The sequence below is a fragment of the Arvicola amphibius genome, chromosome 3, assembly GCF_903992535.2.
Source record: "Arvicola amphibius chromosome 3, mArvAmp1.2, whole genome shotgun sequence".
In the NCBI taxonomy this organism is placed as follows: domain Eukaryota; kingdom Metazoa; phylum Chordata; class Mammalia; order Rodentia; family Cricetidae; genus Arvicola; species Arvicola amphibius.
The window spans coordinates 156,788,847-156,800,276 of record NC_052049.1 but is presented as its reverse complement, the minus strand read 5'-3'; the positions used below and the strand labels follow the sequence as shown (position 1 = coordinate 156,800,276).

Genomic DNA, 11,430 nt, shown 5'->3' with positions numbered 1-11,430 from the left:
CCCCCACACCAGCTTCCTCGCTCACACCCACCCACACAGCCTTCTCCGTTTGCTGCTGGAGAGCCATTCTCGGGCGCCAGCGGACAGCAGTGGCTTGTCAGCCAGTAGAGAAAGTCGAGCCAGCAGAAGCCAAGCTGCGGGACTGGGCTGCGCAGGAGATCTGCAGACTGCAGCTCCAAGCTGAGGAAGGGTTCTCACGTTTCTTTAATACTTCTTTTTCTTATTAAATGCCTCTCTCCCTTTGGGTACTACAACTTGGAAGAGCAGAGAGTGATTCGAATAATTGACACAGAAGTTTCATTTATGGCCCTTGAAGAAGTTCTGAGTAAGTCTGCATTCAACGGCATCCACAAGAACAGAGATAGCCAAGCTTCTGGCCCTGCTTCAGACAGGCAGAGCTCTCTGGCAGCCCAGCTGAAGCTGCAAGAGGTGGAGCTGTGGAAGTGATGGCACTGTCCAAGTCCTGGACCAAGGTAGCCTAGCTCGGTAAGCAGGTAAGCATCCCCACTGGGTAAGTGCACTTCAAGGGCTTTCCCACCGGGCACCCAGGTGAGATCCGAGGATCCACAGAAGTAAGTCCATGTTGTTCAGCCAGGGCAGGAGGCGGGGCTGAAGGAGAGAGCCTGCTTTTATCACAGGAAATTGTGGGAGACTGGAATGGAAGGATTATATATATATATATATATATACATATATATGTATATATATGTGTATATATATACATATATATATAAATTTAAATATACGTACATTTGCATTAACGCGTGGGAGATGAGATGCGTAGGAGCCAGGGATTTTTGTAGGAAATGATTGCAGATTGGGGCTGGCGTTTAGGCGTCTGGGTTTTAACAGGAACTGAAACCATAGCAAAGTCTTACGTTTTTGCATGAACCTGTGATGAGTGGGCAATGAGAAGATGTGATTTTGAAAATGTGCACAAAATCGTAGAGCATATGTGTCTGAGAATTTCTGAAAGATCATGGCATGAGCATTTACTGCTCTGACTTCACTTGGTACCCCCCCCCCCTTCCTTCCCCCATATTGGCCTTCAGGAAGGTGCCCAACGACACTGACAGCAATGAACGCCCACACACCAGGCGCGGCTGAACCCCGGGTTTCAGCACCTCGGACAGAGCCTCAGCCGCCGCCGCCGCCGCCACCCCCTCCCCCACGCCGCCCCGTGCAGCCTTGAGCCAGCAACTCGGATTGGCTCCTAGACTGCAACCTCTATCAGCAGTGGGCGGTGACTACCTTGGTTCAGCCAGACAGGGCTCTTGAACTGCAAACACAAACGTGGAGTTCAGTTTTTAATGGGCTTCTAACTGCTTCCCGTGAAGGAAGAGGCTGGGTGCAAAGAAACCCTTCCAAGCTTCCGCAAATGCTGCGGCTGAACGAAATGGCCTTCTTAGTTTTGGAGTGTGTATCCAAACTTTCTCAAGTACTTGTCATTATAAACCGCTCACTGTGTGCCAACACCCTGTGCCAAATGCTCGACATAGATCGTATAATTTTATACACTGCGATATCTCTATCTGTATGCTATTTTTTATTCCCATTTTTCAGATGAGAAAGACTGAAGCAAGAGAGACTAAGAAACTTGTCCAAGTTTATACAAACAGGGACTGTTAAAACTGACTAAATATTGAACTCTGCTCCAGCCTGCAGAAGTGGAACCCTAAATCTGAGCAGAGTTCCCTCTGTGAAACAGCTCTGAGCTTGGAGTTGGAAGGACAGAACCGGGTCAAAGTTGTAGCACTATGGCTTTGGACATTCTGCATGCGCTGCTGCATGTGTTTTGAGCTGTAGCTCAGGACGTACAATGTCTGCTCAAAGCCTTGGGTAAGACCATTACAGTCAGTAAAACCAGGGGTAATGGTTGCATACCTACAATCTAAGTACTCTGGAGGAGAAGAGAGGAGAATCAGAAGTTTAAGGTCATCTTTCTTTACTTGTGAATTTGAGGCCACACCGAGATACATGAGACACTGTCGAAAAAAAAAAAGTGCCTACAAGATTAGCATAATGATTCCCTGTAAGAAATTGTGTGTGTGTGTGTGTGTGTGTGTGTGTGTGTGTTTGTTCCTCAAACTGTTCCTTTAACTGTGGTTGGTGAAAGTAAGAAGCAGCAGGTAGTTGGAAAAGCTACAAGGCAGTAATGAACAGTACTGTCACATTGTAGGCCCAGGTTCAGAGCAGGGCAGGGCTCCATGGAAAAGATGTGAGACAAACTTATAACTCCTTAGGAATTTTTTAAGCAGAACATCTTACAGGACATTCACATACTGCCTATCATTTGATCCCTACTACACTGTGAAGTAGTAGGACCTGAGATTCTTCTAGTCATTTGGCAAAGGAACACGTGTCCCGAATTCCTTAGGTACCTACCTAGCAACAGAGCTGAAATTCTAAACAGTTCTCTTGGCTATAGACTGCCATTTCCTTTGGAGTTTGGAATTTGGCAATTTCAGCACTAAAAGCATTTAGATATATAGTATTAACATGTGGCAGAGACGACTTCTAAACTACTTTTGGGTCAACTTAATAGATGCATATTAACTATATTCTATTTTGTTCACAAAGAAATTAAAAATCTCTTTAAAGATTCACAAGATACCAGGCTTATATTCAGTAGTAGTTGAAGAAGTTTAGGAGTTAAAAAATGAACTATAGCCAGAGACAAATGAATATAAAATATATCTTGAAAAGTCCTGGAAGTCTGTTCTGGATCAGTAAGAACAATATATGCCTAAACCTTTCAGGTGAGGCACAAATAATTTTGAAGATACAAAATATTTACAGACCTTTCTCTTTTGCATAATGACACAGTTCAGATCATTGAAATGTTTATTTGTATGATGAATGAGGAAAGGTAACTGGAAATTTGTTGGACCTTTGGCCGAAGAAAGGAGCCATCAAGGGAATGACATTATGACATTGCGTCTTTACCGGAGTAGTTGCTAGTTACATAATTTGTGATGGCTCACTTGACCATATGCACCTTAAAGCTAACAACAGCAACAAAGCCTTTACGTGTATTGTTTTATTTGATCCTTCTGGCAGCTTTGAAGAGGTTATCAATAGGACGTGAGAGAAAGGATAAAATTGTGGCATTATGGCCTTTTGCTTTTATATGCAAGCCCTGTGCCTGTTTAACCCAGATAAGTTAACGAATGTATAAGGCTAGTTGTAATACTACAGAGAATGGCAGGGACTTGTCATGCTAAACAAGGACTAATCCTCCCTAATATATTCAAATACAATAGTTAGTATATCATGCCAGGGGCTGGAGAGATGGCTCAGCAGTGAAGAACACTTTTTTTTTAAGAGGACCTGGGTGCTATTCTCAGAACGTACATATCAGCTCACAGTAATGACAACCCTCTTCTGACCTCCTTGTGTACTTGGCAAGTGCATGGTACACAGACAGAGATTCGAGCAAAACATTCATACTCAAGAAATAAAATAAACAAATCTAAAAACATTTAAAGTGTCCTGCCAGTCCAACAGCCTATGACTGTAGGACACATGACTCTCAAGCCTATAACGTGTGGACTTAGTCTGTGAAAAACTCAGGCTAAGGACTTGGAAAGATGTGATAAGTGATTCTAGGTTCAAAGAGGAGAAGGCTCAAAGTTCATCATTTTTGCTTCATACTTTATGTCTGAAAGATTGAGCTAGATGGCCCCTCAGAGCTAAAAGGGGCACAAGATGTCTGTACTTTATAAAGAAGAAAATAGTAGAACTACAGGACAAAGATGGAGCATACCCTCCCCCCGTCATGCTAGTCAAACATTACATGATTTAACTTTTGCAGGAGGCATGATTTAGCTCTTGGATATTGGTGGTCTTTAGTGTTCAGCATCTATTTCATAGCTCCGGTGCTTTGGAAATCATAATAGTAATCATCATAGCTTTAATGTTAAGTAAGTTAAAGCTTCAGGATCATTGAGATGCAGGTGTAGTGGGCATGACAAGAACATGAGAAGAAAGGCAGCAGGGAGACGATGCTCATATTTAAGTTTACTTTTTTCTCTGAAACACAAGAAAATTATTTTCTTTGAGGTTATGGTTTTCTTACTTTTCATCTTTAATTCTTTGAAAAAAATCTTTTTTTTTTGAGACAGGGTTTCTCTGTAGCTTTGGAGCCTGTCCTGTAACTAGCTCTTGTAGACCAGGTTGGCCTCAAACTCACAGAGATCCGCCTGCCTCTGCCTCCCGAGTACTGGGATTAAAGACGTGCATCACCACCACCTGGCTATGTATTTTTATTTTTGAGACAACTTTCACTGACCTGGAATTCACCAAGTAGGCTAACCTGAGTGTTCAGGGAGCATCAGGGATATTCCTGTCTCTGCAGCCCCAATGCTGGCTTTTCAAGTGTGTTCTGCTACACGTGGCCTCTTCACAGGAGTTCTGGGTCTCAAAATCAGGTCCTCATGCTTCCAAGGCACGTGTTTTAGTGACCCAGGCAGAAGGTGAGGTTTTAAACATAAAAGAATGACATTTAGAGTGGCCAAAGTGACAGCATTTCAAAATTCAGAGGACGTGTCAGCTGTTCTCACTGAGAAATGCAAGCTAAGAGATCCCATCCCAGGTCTTCCAAGCATTAGGTGTTCCTAGCATTTACTTCATGGGACACAGTAGAGGACTAATCTCAAGTGAAAGGAAGCTGGGCAGTGGTTGATTCATGCATCAAATGTATCACTGGTCAGTTCTGCCTTTCTGAGTTCTCTCTAGCTTTACTCGGCATCTGTGTCATGGGAGCCCTTCCCAGTCTTCCAGCCCATTCTTATCCTCTTGCCTATGATTACGTCACCTTTTCCTTTGCAGCTGTCCACTGTTTGACATTTCTGCATACTAGCATCTACCTTTAGGACAACAGTAGCCTGTCCTACTAGTTAGCTAACTCCACCAATGCCTGTACCCCTTCACTCCTGACCCTATACCACAAGACTCTCCAAATCTCTGTGATATGCTACAGTTTTCTTTATAACCCTAGGTGTAATGCCTTCAATATTTTGGTTCAGGACACTTCCGTCCCATGTTTAAGGGCTAACCCAATTGTGCATTCACTAGGACTCCTTTCCTAACCTGCACCCTTAGTTCTTCACGGTGCTCATCCCATCCTGCTGTATGCTTGTCTTCAATTCTGTGACTTACTACACCAAACTACAATTATTTCACATAGAGGCTAAGAACATGGATTTTGAGGTAAGACTCCTGGATCTGAATTCTAACTCTACAATGTTCCACTTTGGTGGTTTTTAGATAAGTGACTTTCTCTCCCTGATGCCCAGTTTAAACTTTAATTTAAGAAACAAATAATATTAGTATCCTTCTCTTAGTATTATTATAAGGATTAAGAGTCAGTGCACAGAGACATTGTCATTGGTCAGCACATTGCTTGGTACATGGCAAGCATACCATAAAAAACTTACTACCTTCCTGCTAGATTTTAGATATCTGTATTCCATATATCTCTATCTTCATATCTGACTGTGTTTGATGATGAATAAATGAATACACAAACAAATAATACTGATACTTTATTCAGGACTTACTTGATTACAAATAGCAGAAATTTTAAATCCCATAACCAGAGACAAAAACACACTAACTTAGTTTTCTAGAGTGCTGTTTCTTGTTCTTCAAAGGCCAAAACATTTAGAAGAGAGAGGGGAATTCTCTCTCCAACTTGTTTTTCAGCTTAGAGGTGGGCTCACTCAGTCACTTACACTCATCTGGGAGCTGATTGGGACCAGATGGATGAAATAGTCTCACCTACATCCAGGAAGTTATCTTATGTAACACCTGACCTTTCTAGTGGGATATCCCAATCTTCCTCATTAAGAAGGTGGATTCCAAAATGGAAAATTTAGATGTTTCAAGGCCTGTGAAGGCTTTGCTAAAAAGTGATACTGCTATTTTGTCTATTTTCCTGGTCAGATATTCATTCATTTATCAAGATAGGAGGTTTTGTAGACCATGCTTTACAGTTTACTACATGTGTCAGTCTAGGGATGGGATGACTGGGTCAGAATCTAGGCTTTTGTTTAGTATAATGGTGCCTATTTATACTCCAGCAGGTTCCTGATGGTTTCTTACTTCCTGCATCTTTTCGGTTGCCATTCCGTCTAACACTGAGTGGTACCTTGTACTTTGATTTGATTTTCCTTGAGTACTAATGAGACTGAGTACCTTTGATGAGCATGTAAACCTCATGGGTCATTTGTGTATCCTCTTTTGGAGGAAGTGATTTGGAGCAGTTCTTTATATAGTCTGGATATGAGTCATTGTAATTTGCTCAACTTTCTCTCTTGGATCTTGATTGATTTTTCTCTTGATTACAAAGGAAGTAACATTTGAGCTGATGTTTGGAGGATGATGAATAATTAAAGAAGAGCAGGGAGTCCTTATAGTTAGAAACAAGAGCAGTGCCAGGAGAGGGAAAAGTGGGTGTATTTAAGAAACATTGACATTTTAGGTAGGCAGAATGTGAGAAGAGCTGGCATTGCAGGAAGATGATTCTGGGGGGTGAGTTAGGGTCAGGGGAAGAAAGGCTTCCATGATGGACTAAAGAGAAGTGTTTTCATTGGCTATGCCCTTTCATTTAGTTAAAGCTTGTAAACTCTGCTTTGGATCTCTGAAGACTAAGAAGTTTATGGAATATTAAACAATGCAAGACTTTAACACAGCCATCATAGGTAGCACACCATTAAGGAGATCATTATAATAGCAGGAGAGAAAGAGAAAGCCATGTACACAGAGAGAAGATGAAGATCAATAGGATATTAAGAAGGAAAGGAGATGAGGAAGGAGACAGAAAAAAAGAGGTGTCGATATGTCAATTGTGCAATGTACTGAGGTGACAGCAATTTTTCAGAAATGTTTATACATATAAGCACAATTGCAGCAGGTTAGACTCAGAGCCTTTAGCCCAGTGCATCTGAAGTAGTGGGAAATGCACCGAAGACAGAAGGTACAGATCGGACGTTGCTGCTCTTACTTTTCAAGGAAAGTGCTTCCAGGAGGAGCTGGGATGAATGAATGAATCTCTTTCTCTTAATGTGGTATGGTGTGGCTGTGATGGTGATGGAGTGTGTGTGTGTGTGTGTCTGTGTCTGTGTGTCTGTGTGTGTCTGTGTGTGTACGCACATGCACATGAGTGTGGAGAGGCCATAGATCAACCTTGGGTGTTACTTCTACGGAGCCATCTACATTTTTATTTTTTGGGACAAGGTCTCTCACTAGGACCTGAAGTTTAGCAACTAGTCTAGGCTGCCTTGCCACCAGGTCCCAGAGAGTTTTGTGCTGTTAGCTCCCCATCTCTAGAATTGCAGGTGTACTTTACCATGCCCGTCTTTTAAAATGGGTTCTCAGAATGGAATTCAGGTCCTAACGTTTGCATGGCTGAGCTATCTCTCAGGCCCTTGTTTTCTTTTTTTTCTTTTTTTTTTTTTTTCTTTTTTTTTTTTTTTTTTTGGTTTTTTGAGACAGGGTTTCCCTGTAGTTTCTAGAGCCTGTCCTGGAACTAGCTCTTGTAGACCAGGCTGGCCTCGAACTCAGAGATCTGCCTGCCTCTGCCTCCCGAGTGCTGGGATTAAAGGCATGTGCCACCACCGCCCGGCCTCTTGTTTTCTTTTTTATGCATTAATTTTTTTTTTAAAAGAATGAGCATCTATTTCTCAGTTACGGCCAAGAAAGCTTTGCCTTCCAATTCTCTAGAAAGTTAAAGCTGAGAAGCTATTGCTTTGAGTAGTACAGAAAGAGAAAGAATGCTGTAGATCAGATGAGGAAGAATAACGGGCCGTCTGCTCAGTGAGAACTGGAAACCCAGGGTGTCCATGTGGAGAGGTAATTCTTGCAGACATGCGTCACTGTAATTGGTACCCATAGGCTGGCTAGGACATCCATGCCAGCTTTCCCATACCTCCCTATTTGTATCTCAATGCATCTCAAGCACACAGTGTGGAAGTTCTGAGTCCATGGGCTAGACCACTCATATGAAGACAGAAAGCTAGAATGTGGCAAACTTTGATGGAGGAAACTTCCGTTTTTGAACGTTGTTTCACAATATCTGTGAACAAAAGTTCAACACTGTTCTCTGTTCTCTGCCATTTATCAGTTCAACAAGAGGGAAGGATGTGGCATTGTGGGGGCTACTGTGAATTAGTCAAGGGGGAGTTCCGACATCTGCTGGGAAAGTGGGGACTAGACCTTGGAAAAGAATGGTCTTATTGACTTTATTTTACATATTTATTACTGCTTTCTCTTCATAATCATAGTGATATGTTTTAATTTAGGAACACAACAAAGAGAAAGAAAATTAATCCCTCCCTAGGCCTATTATCTAGAATAAGGATCAACATGTTAGTGTATTTTCTACTAGCTATTCTGATCCACATCAATAACAATGCTTTTAGAGATTATTTGTAAAGTGGCTACTCATTATGTGTGAATCACTGCTAAGTGCCGAGGATCCAACAGTGACAAAAGATTTGAATGTTTATTTCCTAAAGGAACTTAGATTTCTATATTTGTGTTAACTGAGCAGTCAACACAACCTTATCTTGCAATTTAAAAATAGTTACTGTGTGCTCCACATTATGCTAATTGCTTTTTATATGGCCAGGTGGCTTTTTGTGTGTGTTTGTTCTACACGCCTTTTTAGAGTTATTCATTTTATTTTATGTGTGTGAATGTTTTGCGTTCATGCATGTATGTGTACCAAGGGTATGCCTGGTGCCCATGGAGGTCAGGAGATGTTGGGCTCCCTGAAATTGGAGAGGTGGATTAATGTGAGCCACCATGTGGGTTCTGGGACTCAAACCCAGGCCTTCTGCAGGAGCAACAAATGCTCTTAACTCTGCAGCCCCTAGCCAGGTGCTTTATATGTACTATCTGAAGAAATCTTTAGGATAGCCCTAGCAGGCAAGTCACTACAATTTCCAATTATAGACAAATAAACTCATTCATAGGCATTAGCTAACTTAGTTCAGGTAACACAGTTTGAGATCGGGATGGGACGTGATCGTACCTAGAGTTTGAAGTAATTGTGCCGCATAGAACAGCAATCGAATGTGTAATGCTTTCCCTTCTTCCATTGCTAGGTCTGATTGCCCCTGTGGCTCAGAAATCCTAAGGTATAACCACCATGATGGATGACGACACTGAGTTGAGGACTGATGGAAACTCCCTCTTAAAAGCCGTGTGGTTGGGGAGGCTCCGGCTGACCAGACTCCTCATGGAAGGGGGAGCATATATCAACGAGAGCAATGACAAAGGTGAAACAGCTCTCATGGTGGCATGCATTACCAAACATGTGGACCAGCAAAGCATTAGCAAGTCTAGGATGGTGAAGTATCTGCTGGACAATAGGGCAGACCCCAATATCCAGGATAAGTCTGGCAAGACTGCACTCATCCATGCTTGCATCCGACGAGCTGGGGGAGAAGTAGTGTCCTTACTCCTGGAGAATGGAGCAGACCCCAGTCTTGAGGATCGCACTGGGGCTTCAGCTCTGGTTTATGCAATAAATGCAGATGACAAGGATGCACTGAAGCATCTCCTCGATGCCTGCAAGGCCAAAGGTAAGGAAGTGATTATTATAACAACAGACAAATCATCTTCAGGCACAAAAACCACCAAGCAGTATCTCAATGTCCCTCCATCACCCAAAGTGGAAGATAGACAGTCACCGTCACTGTGTGCATCTCCTTCTGACATTGAATTGAAGGCTCCCGGTTTGGGTTCTCCACCCAGTGAGAAGGACGATGATTTCTTCATCCTCCAAACAGGACACCAAAGTGGCTGTAGTACTTCTAAGGCCCTTAATGAGCCTGGATCACCCACCAGGAAAGTGTCTAGCCTTAAAAGGGCCCGCTTGCCCCAGCTGAAGAGGCTCCAGTCTGAACCCTGGGGCTTGATTGCTCCTTCTGTGCTGGCAGCCTCCACACGCCAGGATGAAAACCATGTCACAAGCACAGACAATGAGGTCATCAGGAGCATCAATGACATGTCTTTCCCTAAAAGGGGTCCCCTCTCCAGAGCCAACAGCATTGACAGTAAAGACTCCACCCTCTTCCCCACAGTCCAGGAACAAGTTCTGAAAGTTCCAACCTCAGTACCAGCTACCTGGAAAGCAGCTTTTGAGAAAGGCCAGGCTCCCCATTCACGCCTCGCCAGGAGAGGAACGCTTCCTGTTGACCAAGAGAAGAGTGGGATGTGTCCACCAGGATCGACAGCTCTGAAAGATCCAGCATCTCTCAAGCTGTTGGAAAATGACCTCTATGATTTAGATATACAGCCAGGGGCTGACCCACCCAACTCTATGTCCATTGAGTCAAGCAAAGGACCTTTAGACAGAAAGAAGCTCAACAGCTCACACTTGTCCCTTTTCCATGGCTCTCGGGAGTGCCTGGATGCTGTACCCAGCACATCGCCCAGCTCAGCGCGTCGCAGGCCCCCTCATCTTTTAGAAAGAAGAGGTTCGGGAACACTCTTATTAGACCGCATTGCTCACACGAGGCCTGGCTTTCTTCCCCCTTTAAATGTGAATTCAAACCCACCAATCCCAGATATCAGAACCAGTAGCAAACCAGCTTCCCCACTTGCTGGTGGCTTAAAAACTATGGTTCCTGTTGCTCCAAGTTCACCAAAGAGAGTTGACTTGAGAAGTAAAAAGAAACTCCTTCGAAGGCATTCTATGCAGATTGAACAGATGAAACAGCTCTCTGACTTTGAAGAAATCATGACCTAGAACCCCTTAGAAACAGTTCCCCCACTCCTAGTCTATAGAATAAGGAAGAAACCAAATCTAGAACAATACAGCCACACAGCACCTCTTCATCCCAATCATGGTGTGTGACAGCTTCAGAAAACATGGTGACAGGTGCAACTTCACTTCTGAAACAAACCCAAGGGTTATTTCAGAGGGATGCTTCTGAGATAACCCCTGGGTGTTGCTGTTTCACACACCAAAAAGAGCTCAGGATAACTGGGTTGTGGAGTTGAAGGTACAGCAAGAAAAAAAAAAATCTCCAAAGGAAACACAGTTACCTTTGTAGTTGGTATTTTCTACCAGAAAAGCAGAAAACAGGAATTTAAAACATGAGATTGTATTCAGAACACATCATTTGTAGTCTATAAAGTGCCTAAAAAGAAAATGAAGTTTTCATATTTTTCTGGAAAGCAGAAAAGCTCAAAAAATAACTCCTAACTTCTGTATCTGAATACTTTAGTTTTACATGATGAAGGAGAAGCAAAGTGTTCCCTAATGGAAGAGGTTTGGACATATGGGTCTGACCTCTCACTGTGCTGTGACCATCATTAAAAATGTAGGGAGGGCGTTCAGATTTCCCACTGATGTATTTTGGTTACATACTAACTTGGGTGTGCTGTTAATGCCCAAATATCACAAGTATGCAGATC

The 11,430-nt window shown here is 42.9% G+C and overlaps 1 protein-coding gene across 1 annotated transcript; it reads left to right on the top strand.

The window, feature by feature from the left end:
• The first annotated feature begins 9,154 nt into the window (after nucleotides 1-9,154).
• Ankrd34c (ankyrin repeat domain 34C) lies at nucleotides 9,155-10,759 on the top strand. The gene has a single exon (XM_038324456.1). The coding sequence runs from the start codon at nucleotides 9,155-9,157 to the stop codon at nucleotides 10,757-10,759; it is 1,605 nt and encodes a 534-aa protein (XP_038180384.1).
• The last annotated feature ends 671 nt before the right edge of the window (nucleotides 10,760-11,430 follow it).